Source organism: Sphaeramia orbicularis, chromosome 13 (assembly GCF_902148855.1).
Source record: "Sphaeramia orbicularis chromosome 13, fSphaOr1.1, whole genome shotgun sequence".
Classification (NCBI taxonomy): Eukaryota; Metazoa; Chordata; class Actinopteri; order Kurtiformes; family Apogonidae; genus Sphaeramia; species Sphaeramia orbicularis.
In genome coordinates, this window is record NC_043969.1 from 28,667,311 (window position 1) to 28,689,476 (window position 22,166).

Sequence of the window (22,166 nt, forward strand, 5' to 3'; positions counted from 1 at the left end):
AATTAAAAGTTTTTGTTCTGACGTATATTTAAAATGTAGTTCATAAGTAATCATTCATTTTCCTGATTCCTCACCATACAACCTGTGGGTGAGAGTCAGGAGATGGCGCTATGCATCTTAAAAGAAGTTCTCTGATCCGTCAATATGTATCCGAAGAAGACGGTCAGGTCGGGGGTTGCCAAATTTGGTAAAACACCGGCGTTGTTAGCTTCATAGCTCACTATGCTAGTTTCTGCTGGTGGGTGTGGGACCGTGACAGGGAAAGTCTGTAGTGCAACATTTTTTGTTTTTATTAAGCCCCGAAGCTATAACAAGAGCATGTTTTGCAGCTTTGACTCTGTGGCAATGACGTTCAACACTTAAATAAGAGTGCTTCGTTACTATCTGGCTTTGTTTTTTCGAGGAAGGTGAGAGTTTAATATTGTGTATAAATGAAGCTACCTGTCTGGATTTTTAAGTGTTAGGTTAGTTATTGTCTACAACTGTAAGAACACTTTTATTTGAAAAGATGCACAAAAATTAACCAAGCCTCCCTTTCTGACAGTTTTATATTGAAGGAGCTCAAGGAAAATGTCCCTGGAGTGTCCTCTGTCCCCGCCTCCTCCACCTCCTCCACCACCTCCTGCTCCAGGTCCACCACCTCCTCCTGTCTCATCTCCCAAAAAGAAGCTGTATCAGACCATAGCCAGCAGCAGGAGCCCTGTGGAGGGGGATCACACAGAGGCCCGCCTACTGCTCAGTCAGAGAGAGGCCAGGTGAATATAAATGTATAGAAATTGTCAAAAGCACCACTTATGTCCTACTCTCTGCAGATTATCTACATGTCATGTTGTTGTGCACGTCGATAATGTCATACAGCAGTGTGGCACAATATCAGCCTGTGCAATTATGTATTTGCAAGAGCATGTGATTTGAAGTGCTAGTATGTCTATAATAATAACATTAAGTGACACAATATTTTGTCCACAGTAATGAAAATATGACTTTTTACCCAACTGCTACACATAAGTCCAATCTTGTAGTTGCTTCTGTTTTAGTAGTGCAGTGGTTCTCAACTTTTTTTGGCTCATGACCCCATTTTAACATCACACATTTCTGGCGACCCCAGACATTCATAAACGAATACTTTTTTTTTTTTTTTTTTTGCTAAAATTAATTTGTTTTTTATCATGTAAAAGTTTGCCACATTGTGTTGCAAATAAACATTCATTTTAAATGACATTTAGGCTATACAATGTATTTTATTATGGGTGGAGGCAGAAACGCCAGGTTGCAATTACTGCACAAAGTGAGAATTTTATTTTCCCTGGTCAGGATATGTACAGTCAGTCCAGCTTGTATTTACAAGGCTGCAAATTAATACTGAAAAAAACAATAACTCAAACTATGAATTATGAAAGAGCTGCAGCATCTGAAACCGACCACAATGAACATTTGAAAGATAAACAATACCATAGTGCTTCAGTTTCAGCTTCAGAGTTTGTCATATCTCTTCTATATTTTGATTGTCTCTCTCAAATCACTATATATTTTTTATTAGTAATTTTTAATTTTTTTTTTTTATCAATGAGTAGAAATTTCAGGTGACCTCATTTGAATTCCAGGTGACCCCATGTGGGGTTGCAACCCCAAGGTTAAAAAACACTGTAGTAGTGCATTCCATTAGCTTAGCAGGTTAACGTTAGATTTGTTAGCATGATAATAAGTGCTCTTAACATTTTGCTGACAACTTTTCCACGAGTAGTGTAAAGAATAATGGAAACAGCCTTTTAGTGCTGTGCATCGTAATCCACATAAGACTACAGCCTTTAAATGAACTTTAACATGGCTTAGAGCTGTGCTGATTCAAAAATAACAATCGAAACTGAACATAAGCCTCACAACAAAAAGTTATTGTTGTGGAATTGGATTGCAATAGACTATACAGTTGTTCTTAATAAATTGTAAAGTGTAAGTGAGAAACGCCTACACTACAGATGTTTTAGTGAAATAGCTTTTTTATGCATTGTACTTTTTGTGTCCCAGTTTTAGGACGGGACTGGAGTGGATACTGGTAAACACTTACGTGCCTTCACTCATCCAAGACGGCCCACAGTAAGTTTACTTTGGTGTTAAAAGAAAACTTGTCATTCAACGTCATGATCTACATCAGGATGATAATGCTCAGCACAAATAAAACTCTCACCACAACACTTCTGTTGTGCTATTTGTTTTACTTGAATACTTTTTAGGTTTATGTGATTAACCTTTACATATTTTCCAGGGTGTGACTGTATCATTTACCTTTTAGGTGTGGTTTGGTGGCGCTGTGGATGGCGGCTCACCTTCGACTGCCTCAGCTGAGTATTGACATGGAAATAGTTATGCAGACCGCGTTGAGCAGAGGATACACTGCTCAGGGGGAAATGTTTTCAGGTGACACTGTCTTTAAAGTGAAATCCCATTATGGACCATTTTCTATCTTTTACATAGTGTTGAAAGATGGGAGATGGGGTAATAATTAAGCAAGCCTCAGAGTTTTCTGATTTCATGATTTATCATAGTTTATTTTTGTATGATTCCCTTAGATGTCTTGTTTGGTCCACAACCCAGTGACAGATGTCAGAGGAATTTAAAAAAAGCAGAAAATATTCATAGTTAATCAGGAATCAAATAAACTGTTGTAGTTGTAGTTAATAGTTGTTGCCTGGAGTCAAACTATGATCTTTTGGTGTTATTATCCAGGTGCTGGATGTAACTCAACAGAATGTTAACGGGCGGAATATGAACAGTTACCAATGAAAAAAAGTCTTAGAGGTGATTCCCTTTATCTGTGAGTGGCAAATAAAATAAATACATTTTCATACTTTGTTCATTTCAGCTAAGAGCATGGCTCTGCTGGCAGAGGAGGTTTGTCGTTGCAAGGCTGAAGTGCTGTCAGGTGGATTAAGTGGTAGAAATGCCGTGTCCATCACCACACACCTGTGGGACAGACAACCTGTTCTCATCCCGTATCCTGGACATAAGGAACAAAACAAATCTCCTTCATATGTTACAGAAGCATTGAATCCAAATATATAAACCCTTAACAGTGTGTACAGATACGATGAGGACTTCAACCATGAGCCATGTCAGCGTGGCGGCCACAGGGCACACTGGGCAGTGGCGTCAGGTAGGTGGGGTATTTTATGGATGTCCAAACCAGTGTTTACAAAATATTTTTTCATGATAAATCATTACACAGTAGGCCTTATCCATACATCAGGAAGAGAGGGAGTTAGTGCATTAGAAATCTGCATTCTTGACCTTTTTTAAACTGCTATTCAGTTCCCTTATACTTTTTATCTCTAGTAGGTTTGTGAAATCACAGTGTGGGATTATGTGTGTCTAACTGATGACAAATACAAACTATAAAGTAAGCCTATAAAAGATGCATTTAGTCAGAAATAACAGATTCTTGTTTTCCCTCTTGTTAGCAAAGAATGCACACCAGTCTTTCATATTCCATTCAATGTTAAGTGTAATCTTAAGAACAATACAAACAGTCATGCTTCTTGTAGAACAGCGGTGGAAGTACAAATTTGTTTCATAATCCCAAACATGTCCTTTGATCTGTCTTTGGGAACAGATGATCTAAACAATCCACATGCTCCACTTTTACCATACGCTCTATAACATTTTATTTCAGGTGTCCTTCTTGGTTTGGAGCCAGGAAGTCTGAGCAAAGAGCAGGTTCAGTCTGATCCCACTCTGCCCTGGCTCTACCTCTGCCCTGATACCAGCTCTCCATGTCCTATCAACAGTAAGGGGCTCAGAGAGGTCTACGTCCTGGCCAAGCAGGGCAAAAGCCTGCGTTACCAGCTGTGGAGTTGGAACTGTGTAGCACAGAGCAATGAGCAGCTGAGGATGATGGACCTCAGCGGGCAAATCGATGGGACCCTTTATGTGCTTCCTGAAGGAGGGGTGGAAGCTGGGCTCGCTGGACAGGCAGTGCTTCTCCATACAAGGACTCACAAACAGTGAACACTTTACAGCCGTTCAATTTGTTCGAGAGGAGACGCGAGACACAAGTCGTGAATTTGGTTGTTAGTTATTATTGATCCAGGAACATACTTGACATACTTATATTTTTTTCATGCACAGCTTTGAAAAAGGGCTTGAAAAGTGCTGTGAATTTTGATAACTCAATTTTGATGCTACTGACTTTGAATTTAATGAATCTGTTAAGAATGTTACATTACAAAGGTTGCTTTCCCTTTAAAGGGGCAGTGCTCAAAAGTTTTTGATGTTGGCCAAAAATTTCATAATTACTTTGCTTATTGTTGTTCAAGCAGTTTTAAAGGAAACAAAAATTTTCCCCTGGACTCTGTTACAGGCTGTAGAAAACCTACTATCATGATGGATATTTTGGCTGCGTTTAGGTGTTTCAGAGGTGGGTGTGGGCTAATTACATTGATCGGCAGGTGTCATTACAGATCACTGTCACACCAAACTATTGCTCTCTTCCATTGTTAAACAGAGAACTTCAGAGAACTGTCCTCTCGCCTCATATCAATTTAATTGAATGTATTTATACAATTAAAATCGCTGAAATTCTGTATTTATAGGTTTGTCTCTTTCATGTATAAGAATTAACTCAATTTTAATTTGGTAAACTGAAGTCAGAGTACTTGTATTCTCAGATGGAGTGTATGTGGCTGGAAAAAAACAAAACAAGATCAGGCATATTTCCAGTTTATTGTATCATGACCTTTTGGGCAACGCAAGGATTTATTTCTCTCATCTGTTTTACAACTGCCTTTTAAAAATACAAAACATAGTTATCAATCCCGTTCTCTTCATTACAAATTTCCCAGTGTGAAAATCTGATTTTTCCTCATTACAAATATAGAGAATAAGAGGGCAACAGAATGTAGTAGATTGTAAACAATTATTCCTGTCAGTGTACATTTGCTTTCAGGTGGACAAACTGAATTCAGATTCCAATTCATGAAGTCAGACGTTTAAGGCACTCACTGCAGAGACTTTGTGTACTGAGTGATCCGCCCTCACACACCCACCCACAACAGTGCTGCATAACACCGTCAATGGTTGACTGGAAGACTCAAGACCGTTGTGTTCACCGACGTGCCACATTCCTGTCGAGGTACGACAGACACGAGCAAACCGCTGACATAATCTCAGTATAACAAATTAGCTGTTCTTGTTGCACTTTTCTTTGTAAACTCAAAATTGCATACAAAATTTAAAACCCACAAATCCCCCATTTAGTGTGGCCAAATGAGGTTTACAGCATCAGGTTTAAAAGTGAACTTGTATTTGATTATTCAGTGAATCATAAGACATCATGTTTAAAGTTTGCAGTTTCAGCATCACAGGTAAGTTTAAAAAGATGAAGCCTCAAAAATCCTCAACAGACTCAGTTTAATCACGTAATTCCAGTTTCACTTAACACTTTTCACCCCTTACTATATGCAATGTCTGTTAATCTGCTAAATGTGAGCATCTGTAAACCAGAATTTGAGCGCTGCTTCCAACCATAATACACAAAGAGGCACAGCTTGTTTGTTCAATGGCTTAGTAAGGATCCATAGTGCAACAGTTTCCAGACAAACATGGCTGCCAAGATGCTTACTGTACAGTTCAATGAAAATACTACACAACCTTTCACTGCATTATAATAAAAAAAAAAAATCCAATTACAAACAGTTTCAACAAGAAATTAAACTTTGGGATTAAATGCAAATTGATTTATACTTGGTGAACTCTTGGAAGAAAAACAGCGGAGTCCACTGCACTGGAATGGTTTTCTTTAAAAATGCTAGGCACAGAAATTGTACAAACAAGACAAAGAGGTTATAATAAGGCCAAGAAATTAAATAAAACTGTATTTACACACTGAGTTAATTAACACATGGTATGACCAGTGTTGTAGTGTTACTGTATACTTGAACATCAGAGGTGATCCATGACAAAAATCAAAGTTGGAAGCCCTGTAGAAAGGCCTCTGATGAAGTTCATGGTTTTGAGAGTGCAGGCTGCAACTCAAACCAACAGAGGGAGATGGTGAGGTGTGAGAGGAAAAGTAATGTCCCACATGCTTCTCCACTGCAGTCCCTCTCTGTTTTCTACTGACAATGATTCTGCACACAATGATCAGCAGTAAGTTCTTCCATCTCAAAGACAATCTGACTCAGGTTCCAGAAATAGAGCGTGATAGTCACCTTTGGCAAATTCCACTAGTATAAAAAAAATCTTGTGCTCGTCTCACCTTGTATTCTTACATAGGTAAAGTGGGTGGAGACACTTTTAAAGTTTGCATCATAGCTTTAAAAAAAAAAAAAAAATTGAAGACAGACGGTCCTGTTCCAGTCATGCGTTTTATCATCTGTCCTTTTCTTCAACAGTCTGGATACAGACTTGTCATTCACTGTACTTCTCCAGGGGTTTGTGAAAGCATACAGCTGAAGATGTCTATAAGGTTGTCCAGTCCCCACAGGTATCCATCCTCCCGGTTGCCCTCCACCCAGGGAGACCTGTGGTCCAGGGTCTGCTGATCCGGCAGGGGGACCGTCTTCCCAAAGTCGATCATCCACACCCTGGACTTCCCCGAGGCATCGTGCACAAAAAGCAGAGAGCTGCCCACCACCTGCGAAAAGAAGAAACCGGTGAGACAGGTGAGTTCAGGTATTTGAGTGATTCAATACAGAAGCTGGATGATATCACTAAAGTAACAGTCAGCCAACAGGTTTGTAAAGAATATTGTCTGACCTCATGCATTCTGAAGAAGTGTGACTGCTCCAGCACAGAGCCCAAGCTCCTCCAGACGCTGCAGGTAGAGTTTCTAAAAAATGAAAATAAAGATCGTGACAAAGTAGTTCAAGATTGTTTAGAATGCTTTTCCTTGTACTAGTGTCAGTGATACTGATTAATTTTACATTTTGATGAAAAACTAAACTGGTAAGTACCCAAGATATGAGTGTTTCCATCAACAAAGTCCTTCAAGACCTCCATCACCTGCTCTCTTTGCTTAGTTTTCTTAAAATTGGTGCTGCATGTTCCATCAGCTTTCTGTTAAAAAAAACAAACAAACAAATATACTTGTTTATAAAAATCAGAATAATGTTTTATGAGCTTGGAATTACTGCGCTAAATGTGTTTTTCATGAGATAAAATCTTTGTGCAGCAAAGCAATAATGTGCAACACTTCTATGACAGCTCCGTAGCTGACTGCTAATACCTGTTTGACAGGAATATAAAAACCAAAGCAGGCTGCTTTAAATGTTGAAAGTGTGTCATATTTTCCTTCATGACCAAGTAACAAGAAGCTTTACACTTAAAACACAATATTCCTGGATATGTTCGTACAAGATTAAGCAAACTCCTTCAGCTTCAGTAAACTACAGTATTTATCATTTCTGCTCAAATGCGTGGTCCATTCTGTGAGTACACTGACAAATATTTACTTCTGGTAGAAACATGCAGGACTATTTTGTTCTTCTCATAGTAGTCACTAAGTCCAGATGTGCTCTGACCTTAATGCTTCGATGCGGAACCCCAGTGTGGCCGTGGAGCTGAGCGTCTCCCTCCACTGCATGTATCTGGGCTGAGGACCCCCTGCTGTGCCCTCTCCTGCTCTGTGGGAGCCTCAGGATCCACTGCAACCATCTTTTCATACATGGTCCTTCCTCAAACGTGGACGTTCTCTGGCTTTTATCAGCTCCTCCTCCAAGTATGTTCTAATGTCAGAAAATAAGGCTTAGTGATATAAAATTAAAACAAGATCAAAATTCCATAGTTCTCCCAGTCTCAGATTTTCAGTCTTCTTGGTCGATTTTTCGGCTGTAGAAATACCTACTAAACTTCAAAGAATAACAAGGCAATAAACATCTAGCTAGAAGTTCATGAGACCACGTTTGAGTACATCAAAATGGTTTTATTCATACTACATCTGCCAAGGTGTTAGACATTAATTACTGTCTGTTCAAAATTTGTCGACACCAGGCTGCTAACAAACTGATGTTTTTTGTGAGTTCCTGATGACAGTGATCATAGATGATTAAATTCTGTCTGTTCTACATCAAAGATAAAGAAAAAAAAAACATTGTCTGTTAAAAACTATTCATTGGTCACAGTAGACAATCAAGGTGTGAACAAGTCCAGAAAGAACAATAAAACCTTAATCCAAAATCACATTGTTTTCAAAATCCTATTAGGGATTTATGATGTTGCTTTAGTGAAGGTTTGTGCTCTCCAAGTGCATGTTATTTTATTTTATTGCTATGTACTTTGTCTTCATTAACAAATTTCAAATACCTTGTATTGTTTAAGCAATGTTATTTTTTTCTGATGTTCTTGTGCTTATGCAAAGCACAGTGTGTTATTGTCTATGATGTGCTCTATAAATAATCCAACATTTCCAAGTTTGGCTGAGCTGCCTGACTTCTCCAACACCAGTGAAGTATTCACTTGTACCATTAATTTCATTTTTCGGCAAGTCAGAAATTACATGCCAGCAATAGTCTAAAAAACACTTTCCTCTTTATACTTTTACACTTTTTCCATATCAACATACTCATTGATGCTGTGTAGAAACACTGGTTGCCGAGTGTGTGAATCCTTGTTATGCACAAACACTCATTTTCAAGGTTTTCTGTATCTTCCAAAAGCATGAGATAGGCTCAGATGAACAGACTTGTGCAGTCAATGAGGAATGTTTGTCATGCAGTTACATTTAGTTTCTTACCTGCTGCCCATTTTGCAGTCCATAATGGAAGGAGAGTCAAAGTCTGCCAGCAGGTCATCCATGAGGTTGTAGTCCTGCTCATCTTTCTTAACCACACCGTAATAACCAGGCACATATGGACGCAGAGTGTCCTGCATTAGCTTCTGTAAGCACTGCTGCTCACACTCACAATACCGCTTCAACAAGCGTCCATATTCTCCAGCCTGAAAGTTACCTGAAACAGAATGTCAGAATGTAAAACCAGTCATGAAAAATGATTCCCATATGTATGTTGTGCATGTCCGGATATGCTGCACATTTGTACATACCTGCATGGCCAGCAAGCTGCACCCATGGGTAACGCTTCTTGAAGGACACGACAAAAGGGGACCAGTGAACCATGGTCTTTAGCTTCTGCCAAGACTTAATCTGAGGAAAGAAAAGTAACAAATCATCCTCTTGGAAAGAAAAGTGTGGGTGGTCACACATGAAGAATGTGAAGACTAATCAGCGTGGTTAAACACAGCACTGAGCTGAACAGTCCAATGGAATCATATTCATTAAAGTGAAAAAACACACCCTGAGGTACAAATACCCACACACACACTGAGTAGACATTGGACAGATCCTCCCCTTTAGCCAAGGCCAGGTGCACAATGTACGCGGACAAAGCCCATTCATAAAACATTTACCAAAGCCACCTCGGTGTGTGTCGTAAACGAGCCCTACTGTCTGAAACGCTTCTATGTCAGTGTGTGGTACGTGTGTGTGTGCAATTGGTTATCGGCATTGGGAAACACCACAGCAAGGACAGTGTGCACAGGGGCTTTTGACGCAAGTAATGTGAGGGGAACATGACATTGATTAAAGCCAGGGTGTGTGTGGAAATCAAACAAGCACACACAAAGTTCAGGACTGGTGTGTGTTCGCATTTACCTCCAGGAAATTAGTCACACACAGGAGTGGAACAATTGGGTTTTAATTTAAAGGCAAACAATATTATTTACTCAGCTATTGCTCAATTTGGAGTCTTTTAAATATATTTATCAGATACAATAAAGAATGAAAAAGAAGAAGTTGGGACAGACTAAGTAGGTCTCACACAAGTAATAAAATACAGGGACAAAGGGGCTATAATCATAAAGTAAATCTTTATAACTAAATAACTGCAAATGACTGTGCATGTCCCTGCTCAGCATATCTCTACCATGTTTACATGACAGCCTATCTCTGCTCTCATATGCATTCTTTCCACAGCTGCTTCATTGAAACTCTGTCACAACAAAACCGTCTGAACACACACTTAAAATATTTGAGTTGCAAAGTCAACTATTTGTCAAGAAAACTACAAAAGACTGGTGTTTCAATGTGACTGAAAGATTTTAAGCCCGTTACTGTCCATCCATGTAAACTGGTGAAACCATCATAGAGTTAGAATATATAGAAGTTATTCACACATACTAATTTTTCATTAAATAATGTTTGGTATGACTTAAGTGAACATGTAAAAAAAAAAAAGACCACTCCAAAGCTAACATCCTTAACATGAAGTTAAACCTACACCATGATGTAAAGCTGTTTATGCAATGTTTCATCGTGTCAGAGTGAGAATTTAAGGATTTCACAGATACAAATTAGAAGCAAGTATGGGTGAAATACTGGACACTTGAGAACTGAGCTTTTGGTTGCATTAGATTTGCACCATAACATAAGGACAAACTGTCTTTTCGATCCCAAACAGGTTTCAGTAATATTGTTTATAGGCAGGTTTTATCATTATCCACTGTTGTTTTTTCTGGCCTTGACCTAATACCGATTTACACTGACAGGAAAAATCTTGAAAATGCTGTGTATATGCAAACAGTTTGACATTTCCTGTACTAACGTATATAGGCAACATAAACAGATCTGTAGTCGAAAATAACCTGCTGAAATCGCATGTGTATGAATGAAACACACACTATTTACACCATCAAAGCAAACTTGTCTTATTTTCCATTTACCGAAATCTGTCATCTGTAGAAGGTCTCTGAAAGTTACAAATCCAACAGGGGAGACAGGATAGGAAGGTGAAGTAGACACCTACATCTCATCTTTCACTTCTTTTATCTACATGCCAACAGACTCTCTCCGCACTCGCTTTTGAGCTCATTGTGTTGCTTCTGTGGGGTCAGGCCTACTGGGCCAATATTTACGGTAACAGCTACAGCTAAAGGTAGAACTGGGCAGATATTTTAAAAGGATCCTTACAAAGTATTCACCCTCAGTCCTACATGAGGGTGCTTTTACAGATTCTCTAATGATTCATCTCACACCAATCTTCACCACTGCCTCAGACTTCCTGTCCAGAGACATCACTTGTTATATTTAACAAATACACATAGAGCTACATTTCATCATGATTTGTCCTCTATACTTCCCCGTCAGTACCTTAAACTGTCCTGTTGATCGATGTCCATTAACCCTTTGAGCCATTTTGACAACAAATACAGGTGTCTTTTGATTAAAAATAATTGTAATAATAATTTGTCTCATCACATCTTCTCTCCTGTATTTATCCCATTACAATGCCACCCTCTACACCAAATCTGCTACTTTAAAAGTTCAGTCAATACAAACATTATAATATCAAAACAGTGAGAACTGAAGAAAAAGTTACTTTTTCAGCAAAATAACAAGCATCTTCATCCACTATCATCTGTGAAACTTTGCTTTATTGGTGAATCAATGTTGCAGAAGTTGATAGTGTTTCCGTGTTCATTACAAAGCCTCTGAACATCATCATTATTATCATCATTATTATTATTATCATTATCATTATTATCATCATTATTATCATCATCATTATTATTATTATTATTATCATTATTTCTGATGCCAGTGAATACCTGAGAAACTACATTTTATGTAAAATTATTTCAAAGTATTGATAGGATTTGTGGATGAAAAGTTTGTTGTTACAGGATTAATGAAAGAACAGCAGGTATTACTACACTGTAATTTTGAGAAAGCCATCTTTAATCTTTTTATTATGTCCACGTATCTTTTATCTATCCAAGGAGTCCAGTTTAGTGCCCAGTTTATTATAATGTAAACAAAAGGGTGGAAAAAGCAGAAAACCCTTATCTGTTAGACTAATTATTTTAAACTCTTTTTGGTGACTGCATGAAAAATACCAGTATTTTTCTTCTCTAAAGTAGTTCTATTTTATTGAACAAACTGACCATCTGAGCAAAATGTATCAAGCACCTGGAAAATATACAAAATCACAGGATTTCTGAGAAGGGAAAAACCCTAAATAAGAGGCTGAGGAATTATCACCCTGTTGGATGGTTTATACACCAGCCTATCGATCGCTTTACATTTGAATAAGCAAATCTGTCACCTACATTCCATACAAACAACCCGCCTAGTACTTTCAAATTCTGACACATGACTTTAGGAATGAGCTAAAACCATTGGATTCAACCCTCTAAAGCTCTGAAACAGTTTGCCACTTTTCATTTCTTACCTGGCAGACAGAACAGCCGTAGAAGAGGAGAAAGGCACTGACACAAGCACACACAGCTCCACCAATGAAGTGACAACGAAGCCAGCAAAATATACTCCGCACCATCAGCAATGTGTCAACGGGCAATACCGGGAAGGCTAATGTGCCACCTCCCACTGACCTGAGAGTCTTCACTACCATCTATTAGTACCTTTTCTAACCCAGACTAGTTAACTCCTGACTGGTGCTGCATCTTGGTAACATCTTACTTTTACAGTCAGGCAATTTCCTAAACTCACAGTCAACTGAAGCAACTAAATAATCCTCATTTATTTCTCAAAACAACTGCTTCTCTACGTAACCACTTGTTTTTGTCATCTCAAGTCACACTTTCTCCTGTTTCAAATCTTTCTCCTCCCTACCTTTCTCAGCACTCTAGACATTTGATATCCTCTGCTGTCATTAAGCATATCCACCTACCAACCTGAAGATAGATGTCATTTCTTTTTCTTTCTACTGGGCACCGACCCGCTTGAGCTTGTCCCCTTTTGTCTTCACTTCCTCCCTTAAGTCATTCGGCCTCTAGCCTCGAAGCTACGAACCTCACCATATTCTAAACAGTTGTGTCTTTCTGTCTGACCTTTGTTCCTCTCCTCTCTCATCCTAATCCCCACAGGGCCCATTCGGAGCCCCATGCTGAGCCAATCTCCTGCCAGACTCATGACAGACATGCAGCATGGGGGTAGGGACAGCCGGTCTTCCATACCCTCCCTGCTCAGCTTTTGTCTGTATGACAAATTCCCCAGTCCTATGTAACCTACAGAGGTAGGTGTGTGTATGCCAGGACAATGCAGAACCTGTCGAACAACAACGATCAGTAGTGACTTCATATGTATATAAACTGAGGGTGTTTTCAGGTACAATCACATCTGGTAAGCTCTCTTCTCTAAAGTAATTTATATGAAACCACATCCCTTTCCCCTTTCTTAAACCTTCACACTGCTCAGCTGTGGTGGATTACTGAACAGGCACCACCTGAAACACAGGCCTGAGGTAAAGTCAAGTTTCTGCCACGACAATACCATTTACATTCCTGAAGTTTGTCTGTGTCTCTACTCTCTACTATGCAATGTTATATATAGTGTCCCTATCCATAATAGGTTTACAATAGAACAACAGGCTAAAAACTCTAAATCTATTAAAAGCCTTTTAAAGTTATGTGTGAAGATATGTAAAGTAACATTTATGTTTCAGTATCTTTAATAGTAAAACTCATCAAATCTAGAAATGCACAGTGTTCTTTGGTCTACAATCTTACAGTCAACATGAGCACATGTATTGCACATTGTAAGTGTCAGTATATTAAACATGAGTTGTGTTGACTGTAATTGTGTTGACTGTAACATGCTGATTTATAATGTCATGCTCTATGTTTTTAGAGGGATTAGGGCTGAAAGGGGATTTTTAAAAAGGCAATCTGGAGTTTTTATTTAAAATTTGGATTCAAACATGTGTAGAAACTGTGGGAGTGGTGTGTGGGAATCTGTATAATGAGTTTCACAGAAACAAGTCTGCAATTGTGGATTATGTGAATAACCTTGGTGAAAAAACTATCACGTGTAGGTACACGTTTAAAGTTTTAGTGTATATTGCTCGTCTTTGTTCCCTTTTCTCTGGCTTACCCTCATTTTCCTTTTTCATTTCTGTTCCACTGTATGTCTCATTGTTTCAGGGAAAATATTAAGCTTTTGTGCAAGGCCTAATATAGATGAGCACTGTATCATAGGAAAAAAAGGGGGGAGTGATGTGCATTGTGTGAAGCAGATATTTGTAGAGTTTATATCTAATATCATTGAAATGTCTCGGTACAACAGATAGTGTTGTGAGAGAGAGAACAAGGCAAGACGAAAAAAAAAGGCTACCATATATGGCAAATACGTCGCTAGCAACCTACTCTGCCTTCAGCCCAATTTTCCATGACACACACTGAACTCTGAATGCAAGACGGCATCGCAGTGAGCATGTCTCAATATGCATGTGTGAGCAAGTATCTGCTCACGTCACTGAACATACAAATGTAACCGGTGTGGCTGGAGCTGACAGCATGGCCACAGCTTTCAATGCCAATAACTCCACACACCCACTCTATTAATTACTGATTAAACGACAATGTGTTTTTACTCAACTACGAGAAGACAAAGCATGCCCATTAAACCCAGCCCCTTTCAGAAACCATAGGCCAACGTCATCCTGTTTGTTACAACAGCTTAAATGCAACTCCTCAGGTTGCTCACTTCCTGGCTTTCAATAGTATGAGCCAACAAATGATACTGTCCTGTGAATGACCTTCAAATCAGTAAGTTTTCTACATAGAAAAATAATGAAACAAAACAAGCAATATTATGCTAAAAATGGGAGTTAGACACATTAAAATAATTCTACTTTAAAAATTCATGCATCCTCCAACGTCACAACAACAAATCCAGTTCAAAAGCATGCAGACTGGGGGCAACCAAACAGTGATTCACAATATTCATTTAGTAGCGGTTACCATCACAACAATGAAATCACACTGAACACATGTAAACGTCATAATTTACCTTTAATGTTATCTGTAACTTAATTAAGTATAGTCCAGATGCTTTAGAGGAAATGAATATGAAATATCTACTTTAAACATGAGACCCCAACAGTAACAGATAGGACAAATCTAGGATTTAAATTACAGAGGAACACTGAAGTAACCTCAGTTTAACAACTTTCAAGATATGTGCTGGATGACGTGGCCCTAACAGGACATTCTGCCAATCAGGATTCACAAACTGCTGAGAAGTGAGGCAGAGAAAACGTGAACAGGGTCAGCCTCTAGTGCTGTCAGCATCCTGTTTTTAAGGCTGTCTCATTCCAAGCATTTCTGGTCACAGTGCATCAAAGCTTTCAGGCTCAGAGGGAAGAATCTCAGCTTCCTACTTGGAAACTTGAAATTGCATTTGATGTCTAGAACAGAAGAATACCTGAACCTCTGGGGCCACACTCACACTTTTAGACTGCTCTGATAGCATCTGGGAAGTCTTTTGTATACAGTGAATAATGTTGAAATAGTGACTGAGCGATGACACATTTGTCAAACAGGCAGACATCGCTTTAAATGGCTCCGTTTCAGAGGTCATCACAGCCATGTGATCATGAGCCATGGAAGCTGAGGAACACAGGGGTATTTGTTGGAGATAAGTGATAACTTGTTTAGTCTTCTTTACAGTTGTATTTCCTGTTTTGAGTTACTGAATATAAGGTCCTCTCTCTTACTTCCACAAGAGTGACTTATGAGGTGCCTTCAAGGTTCTATCTGCCATAATTTGACAGCTTTTAATTATAAATGCCCTTCCAATTAGTGATATTGAAAAACCAGATCAACAATTGGATCAGTGTCACGGCAATAGTTCTGATCCATAGGCCAATCTATGCAAAAAATGTAATAATGACCAATCATTAAAAGACAATAGTTTTGATCAAGTTGCTGATGAATGATCATGTTAAAAATAATTCAGTAATTTCATACATATGTATAGTTACATTTTCTCAGAAAGTTAGAAAGTAATGTTTGTTTACATCACAGGATGATCCCAGTCTTTTCCACACAGTGAGGCATATTATTTTAATTAATTACAGTATCAGACTGATAATGGCTGATTTTAAAAGCTTGGGGAACTACATCTGTATCAAAACAGATCAATCACATCAGTGCATCCTTATTTTCAAGCACATCTGGCAGCTTATGTCTATGGCTGAAGTCTATCTTTCCATAACTTTGGGTAGAAACTGAAATGGGTTGCAGACTGGTCACTAACGGAAAAGTAAAATACATTTTAAAAAAATATTTGAATTAACCTTCTTTATTCAAATTGAATTTTTTGCACTGCTGCTCTCTGCAGCTCAGCCACTGAAAGTTCCATCCGTTTTGTGGCAAATTAATAAATTTCAGTAACTTTAGGGCCTAAAAAGATTTCCACTTTTTCATGTGAATCTTGAGCTGAAGAGGTTTGGGAAGCCCTGTTTGATATAACTGTCCTGATACAATGTGTGTTTGTGTAACAACCACTGGGTCATTGCCAGTAAACATGGAAGTACATATGTCTTCACACATAGCAGTAGGATGATTAAACATGCTTGTATGTGTCACATTGACTAACATGCATTCTATGAATTTGAACACATCTGCATCCATTAACAATGCTAATCACAGCTGGTGTCACTTTACAGCAGTTCTGAAACACTGGATACATCACAGGACCATTATCTATGATAAACTACCTGCAAGTGAATAAGGAAAACATAACAAGGAAGAAAAACAAAAGGATGAGAGGAAAACAACATGCAAAGAGGCATAATGTGGTGTCAGTCTGAATATGGACAAATGAAATATGCATAACATCTGTCACACACACTGACCGCAACTTCCATATAGATGTGTGTCAAAGGTTTTAATAAAAATACTTGTAATTGCCACTGTTGTATCAAAGTATGTGAAGACAGAAGTTAGGATACACTATCCTGTTGAGTTGAGGACTCCTCCCTAAGCTCCATATCACTTTATTTTATGACAGCCCCTGTCTTACCCAACAGGTCATTTATGTGAGGAGTGGCTCTGATTCAGGTTTTGTGTGTTTACTATGGTACATGACCAGTTACACAACATTTGCATTTTTTGTAGACAAAGCAGTGAGAAGACTTTTAGTGGGATTACAGCTGTTTTATCAGGTAATAAATATAAGTTAAGCACTTGCTGAAGTTGGTGTGTGGTAAGCCTGCTGATCATTCCAGTGCACAGGTTGTGTGTTTGTTGTGAAACACTAGCAGCCAGAGTTACTCACCCCTGAGCCATCATCAGGGCTGTTCAGAGAGGGGCACCGGCCCGGACACAGGCCGGACTCGATGTCACTCCCAGTGAAATCATCCTCCGACTCCTCGAATGATGAGGCAGAGGAGAGGCCGAGGAGGAAGAGTTGGACAGCTTCCTAGGAGAGCGCATGAGCGCAGGGGACCCTCCGCAGCCGCTGTCCGGGTAGGGGGACTCGTCATCTGGCTGCGGGTCCAAATGGGAGCCGGTGCTGTGCTCGGATCGGACGTTCAGCTGGGCCGGAGCATCCAGGGGGCGGCTGGGGCTGGGGTCCCTGGTTATGATGAGTTTGGGTATGGTTCCTGGGTAGCTCTGGCCTCCTGCAGGACACTGCTGGCCCTGATCGGGGTCATTTCGGTTCTCAGTTTTGATTGGACAAATGTTTTTGTCACCGGCTCCAACGGGCGGGCATGAAACAGTAGTAAAGTCCGACTTAGTCATGTTGTCCCCGGTGTGATCTGCCGGTCCAGTATCCAAAGGTCGGTTCGTGTGCAAACTAGACAAAGTCCTCTCAGTGTCCGGGCCAGGGTTCCCTGTGGTTCCCGTTAAAACCACCTCCTCACACTGATCCCGGCTCTGTTGTCCTCCCAGTGGCTGTTCTTCCATGGCCCTGGGCGCTGGATCCGAGGCATTGTCCTCTCGCCCGGGTTTCAGCTCGTCGCTGCCCGCTCCGTTGACTTCACCGGTCCGCCTTTCCAAACCTGACGCATCGGACGGAGCGACTGCTGCCCCTCGGTTCAGTACTTGTTGGACGGCTTCGGCTGTTCCATTAAGGCCGGAGTGGGTCTCCACAAACCCCGGGGCCGCACCGTGCTCCGCAGCCGCCGACACCAGCTCGTCTCTCGGTAACTTTCCTACCCTGTGGTCGCGGTTGGTTTCTGGATCTCCGCCTCTCTTGTCGCAGCCTGAATCCGCCGCTGCTTGGCTGGAGTCTCTCTTTCTCCTTCGCAGACACGACAGCACTTTGTTTTTCATCGGATTCCGGTTTAAATGGCGTTCTCGTCGCTGCTCTCCGCTCGTACATTCGCGGATACGGAGCCGTTTGGCAGTCTCACTCGCTTTCCATTTGGCTGCGCCTGGCGTGTCGGTGGTATGAGACAAATCAGAACGAGTTTGGCCCATCTTGCATTCCGTAGTAGTGATAGTGACCCCAGACACGCCCTTTGGAGTCCAATGAGTGAAAATAGTTGAAACCACTTATACTGTGACTCTTACAAAGTACAGTAAACTATTAGTCACCTAATCCATTTAAAAAAGCCTGGAAAATCAAGGATTGAGCTACTTTTGTCCCCCTCACATGTCCCAATCTGCAACAACAAACAGACCATGAGTAATTATTCCAGCATTCACTGTATGAGCAACAATACACTGCAACAAAAACTGCCTCACTTTAAACCCCAAACATCACACTGATAAGCTAATCATTAACCCATGAAGTATCTGCATTATTCTCACGCCTAGTGTCATTACTCAGCATGCATAGCTCAAGTATAACAACTACTGTGTGATTTATTAGTGTTTTATTAGTGGCAGCCAACAAGACAAACAATGGTACAACCTGGCACAGAGAGTAGAACTATTGGCAACAAAATGTAGCCAAAGGAGTAACCTAATCGCTTACAGTAAATAAGGGGCCATGATATTAAGGGTTTCAGACTCACATTTCTGCAGGTGTAATGTTGTGTAATACTGCCCTCCTGTGTGTGGACACTTCTGTCCAAGAAAGTAGCCCTTGTCTAATTTCTACTGCAGGTTTACTACAACTGTGCTTAAGTGACCCCAAAGTTCACAGTAAAATGGCACATGAAAAACAGAAGTTGTGGTTTTGTTAAGGAAAACAAAGCACTACTGTTTTCTGCTTAAATGATGATAAGGATGACGATACAAATACCTTCTTTTGAACTCTCTTCTTTACTTTATAATTAGCTATTATTGACATTTAGATCTAGATTAACTTCATTCATCTAAATACAATTTAGTTAATAAAATGGCAATTAGGACTGTAAACGTGAAATGATGCACTAAGTAAATCCTAAGTAGAAATACACATATACATATATTTCAAATATTAAGTATGGGCATTAGAGATGTACCGATTGCATTTTTGTTGTCACTTATTTCTACTTAATAAAGAAATCATTATAAAAATAGGATTCATTTTAAAATCTGCCTATCCTTCATCACAATATCTTTCTTAACAGATGTAAATATGTAAATTTGTGAAAAAACTTTTAGTGTAAAACAACAAGATATCTCTCACTGGCTTCTGTGACAATAGATCTTATTTTCCTATACTGATAGTGGCCAATATCAACAAATATTGGCCAGCACCAATGTCCAGTCAATATATCAGTGTATCCCTAACAAGAATGTTTAATTTTACTATGAAAATGCCAGTTAAAGCTCAAATTTCTAGCTTTGTCAAATATACAAGTCAAAACCAAAACTAATCTGTGTGTATATTTAAACAAGAAACAAGAATACCCTATTAAACTGACAAACTTTATGTCTCTGCGAAATAAACACTATTCATTAACTGTCACCATATTTCGTTGCTGCTGGAAACATTAATGAATTGAGTTAATAATCCAGACTGATTTCAGCAGTAAATAAATGTCATAAAAACATAGTGTAACAGTACAATTTGATCCAGGATTGCCACAAATCTTAACATGCCAAATTTATTAATTAAAAAAATTAAGCCATCAATTAGTGTTACAACATTTTATGTCAGTCAAGTCTTAAAAATACAAATATACTGATTTTTTTAATCTATTTTTTGAGTCAAACTTGCTATAAGAAGCTGTAGGTCCCCTGAACACATGAGTTCCACCTCAGCTCATGATACAAAAACAACAAAAAGGTAGCCTCTCAAAAATAATAAGGGCACGTGAAATTAAACATGGGCTGCTGGGAGTTATTCAGTCATGTACTTTGACGGGACAGCATGCTGTTAGGAAGGAATGCCCACAGAGGGGAAATGAGACGGGAAGGATAACAATGGAAAGAATAGCTCATAATGTGCTGCATATTTGAGTACATTCTTGTGTAATCAGCATCATAAATAATGATACATATGACTCATACTGGGGTGGATGACCGATACACTTCCCATACTGACTGAACTGAATGGATTTTGTGTATACATGGACTCTAGACACTTACAGTCACATACTTAGTGGGAAGTTATAATAAAACACTACCATGTGTAAATGGCTGTTAAATCCATAAATCATTCAACTGCTATCACCCTCTATTGTCTTTTCAACTATCATGGATTTGTAAAATAAGGAAGACACATAATGAGGCAACAGGAAAATAGTAAAGATGAGTAGAAAATTCAAACTCTAAGCTCCATTACAGAATATTAGTAGTTCACATGAGGATAGAATTGTTTGCTTGATTCATTACAGTTAGTTTTTTGTAGAACAAAACAGAAGCCTGGACCACATTATAAGCTTTGAATCCATAACTTTCAATTTTAACACTATCTTTCCCATAGTAAGACATAACTTTGGTGGGACTTAGAAGGCGCACATTTGACAAGCTCAGAGCAAACAAACAGCAGTGAATACTATGTTAAATGACAGTATAACACTTACCGAACTGAGTCTTTGTTCTAGTTGAGTGTGAAGGTGGCATAGATGTGTGGGTTTTAAAGCTTACAGCAGGGTGAGAAGGGGATGTGCCTGTGGCTTATCTGTTCAGCTAACTGAGTGCAGAACTGCTGTGTCTGCGGTGCAGCTTTAGTAACAGCATGTGGTGGAGGAAAAAGAGGAAATGCTGTCAAAACATGGGCTGGTCTAACATGCGTTTAGGCTCAGTTCACTATTGTGTCACACCGCCTTTAGACCAACACTAAGACAAACTGGATGGCAGTAAAGTGGTATATCCAGTTATTATAAAGACGAGCGACTAAAAATACTGAATGTGTAAAAAAATATATATTAAATAGGCTATAAAAGGCTGTACTTTAACGTTAAACACAGTATTACAAACGAACGGAGAGCTGACAGGAGGTGTATCTGTGCAGGTGGGTTTAAAATGCTGCCTTCAAATGCTCCATGGAAGCTCGTATTTATAGCCACTCTTTTGTCCGTTTAAACACGCTTTCTTTTGAAATAATTTAAGTAGGTTTAATTATATCTTAACTAAAAACATAAACAACTGAGGTGGATAAACCAATAACACAACATTTATTTTGTTTTGTTTTTTACTCTTCCTGTACTCTCCGTATGCTCATGAAAGCACCATCAGAATCAGAATCAGAATAGGCTTTATTCGACACGTGCGTAAACAACAGGGGTGCCCCCAAGGATTTTGGGCCCGTGAAAAAATATCAGTTTGGTCCCCACCACATCAATGCTGCAACCTAAAAAAAATATATCATTGTATCTGACATGGACCGTTATTCTGCTTCGAACTGATTTTATGATTTTGTGCAAGATGATCAGAGAAGTGCAAGCCATCTTTAACATTGTAATATATATTCTGAATGATAACAGTATTAAAGGGGTCATATTTTGTTAAACCCACTTTATTAATCTTTTGTACATTTATTTGTGTATTTGGGGACCCTGAAAGTTCAAAAAGTTTGAATTTGAAACCCTCTAGGTGCTGCAAAGCTATCTTTATATTCATTTTGACAATAATCAAGTGGATTTATACAACGCATTTTAAGTCCTGCTTAATTTGTTACGTCTATAACTCACTACGTCACAACATTTGCACATATAAGGTCAGGGTTACGATGAACATTTCTCTGAATACACCATAATTATTTGTCAGCTGCAGCGGTTGTAGTCCATACTGAAAATATATCCAAACTTCGAGCCGATTACCTAAAATGTTCAGCTGTTGGTTGACCAGGACAGAGCAGCACAGCCAACAACCCGGAGGGGGTGGGACGTGGAGTGGTTCATTTACGTTTAAAGGCTCAGCGCTCAAAACGACCTTTCTGGTGTCATTACTCAGAAATAGGATTGAAGATGGACCTGTGGAGTTGAATTAATGAAGAATTCAGTCCCAAGCATAGCATTTACACTTTATGTAGACCACAGGGAAATGTTTTAAAA

The 22,166-nt window shown here is 39.2% G+C and overlaps 2 protein-coding genes across 5 annotated transcripts; one reads left to right on the top strand and one right to left on the bottom strand.

Annotated features, from left to right (window-relative positions):
- The first annotated feature begins 167 nt into the window (after positions 1 to 167).
- actmap (actin maturation protease) lies at positions 168 to 6,233 on the top strand. 4 transcript variants are annotated; one of them, XM_030151620.1, is made up of 7 exons: positions 168 to 187; positions 545 to 755; positions 2,026 to 2,094; positions 2,291 to 2,415; positions 2,861 to 2,990; positions 3,081 to 3,151; positions 3,668 to 6,233. In XM_030151620.1, exons 2-7 carry the CDS (start codon positions 571 to 573, stop codon positions 4,000 to 4,002), a joined length of 915 nt encoding a protein of 304 aa, XP_030007480.1. In that variant the 5' UTR covers positions 168 to 187; positions 545 to 570; the 3' UTR covers positions 4,003 to 6,233. The 4 variants fall into 4 exon arrangements, with proteins under 4 accessions (XP_030007480.1, XP_030007477.1, XP_030007478.1 ...); XM_030151617.1 differs by lacking the exon at positions 168 to 187 and adding an exon at positions 196 to 407; XM_030151618.1 differs by lacking the exon at positions 168 to 187 and adding an exon at positions 196 to 407 and having other exon boundaries at positions 558 to 755.
- itpkcb (inositol-trisphosphate 3-kinase Cb) lies at positions 4,707 to 20,965 on the bottom strand. The gene is given in 11 exon segments (XM_030151627.1): positions 4,707 to 6,628; positions 6,751 to 6,799; positions 6,938 to 7,052; positions 7,516 to 7,587; positions 7,590 to 7,659; positions 7,661 to 7,718; positions 8,726 to 8,939; positions 9,034 to 9,133; positions 17,066 to 17,187; positions 17,190 to 18,398; positions 20,694 to 20,965. Coding segments are annotated over 10 exon segments (2,046 nt in total). The 5' UTR covers positions 18,214 to 18,398; positions 20,694 to 20,965; the 3' UTR covers positions 4,707 to 6,406.
- Positions 20,966 to 22,166: the final 1,201 nt, after the last annotated feature.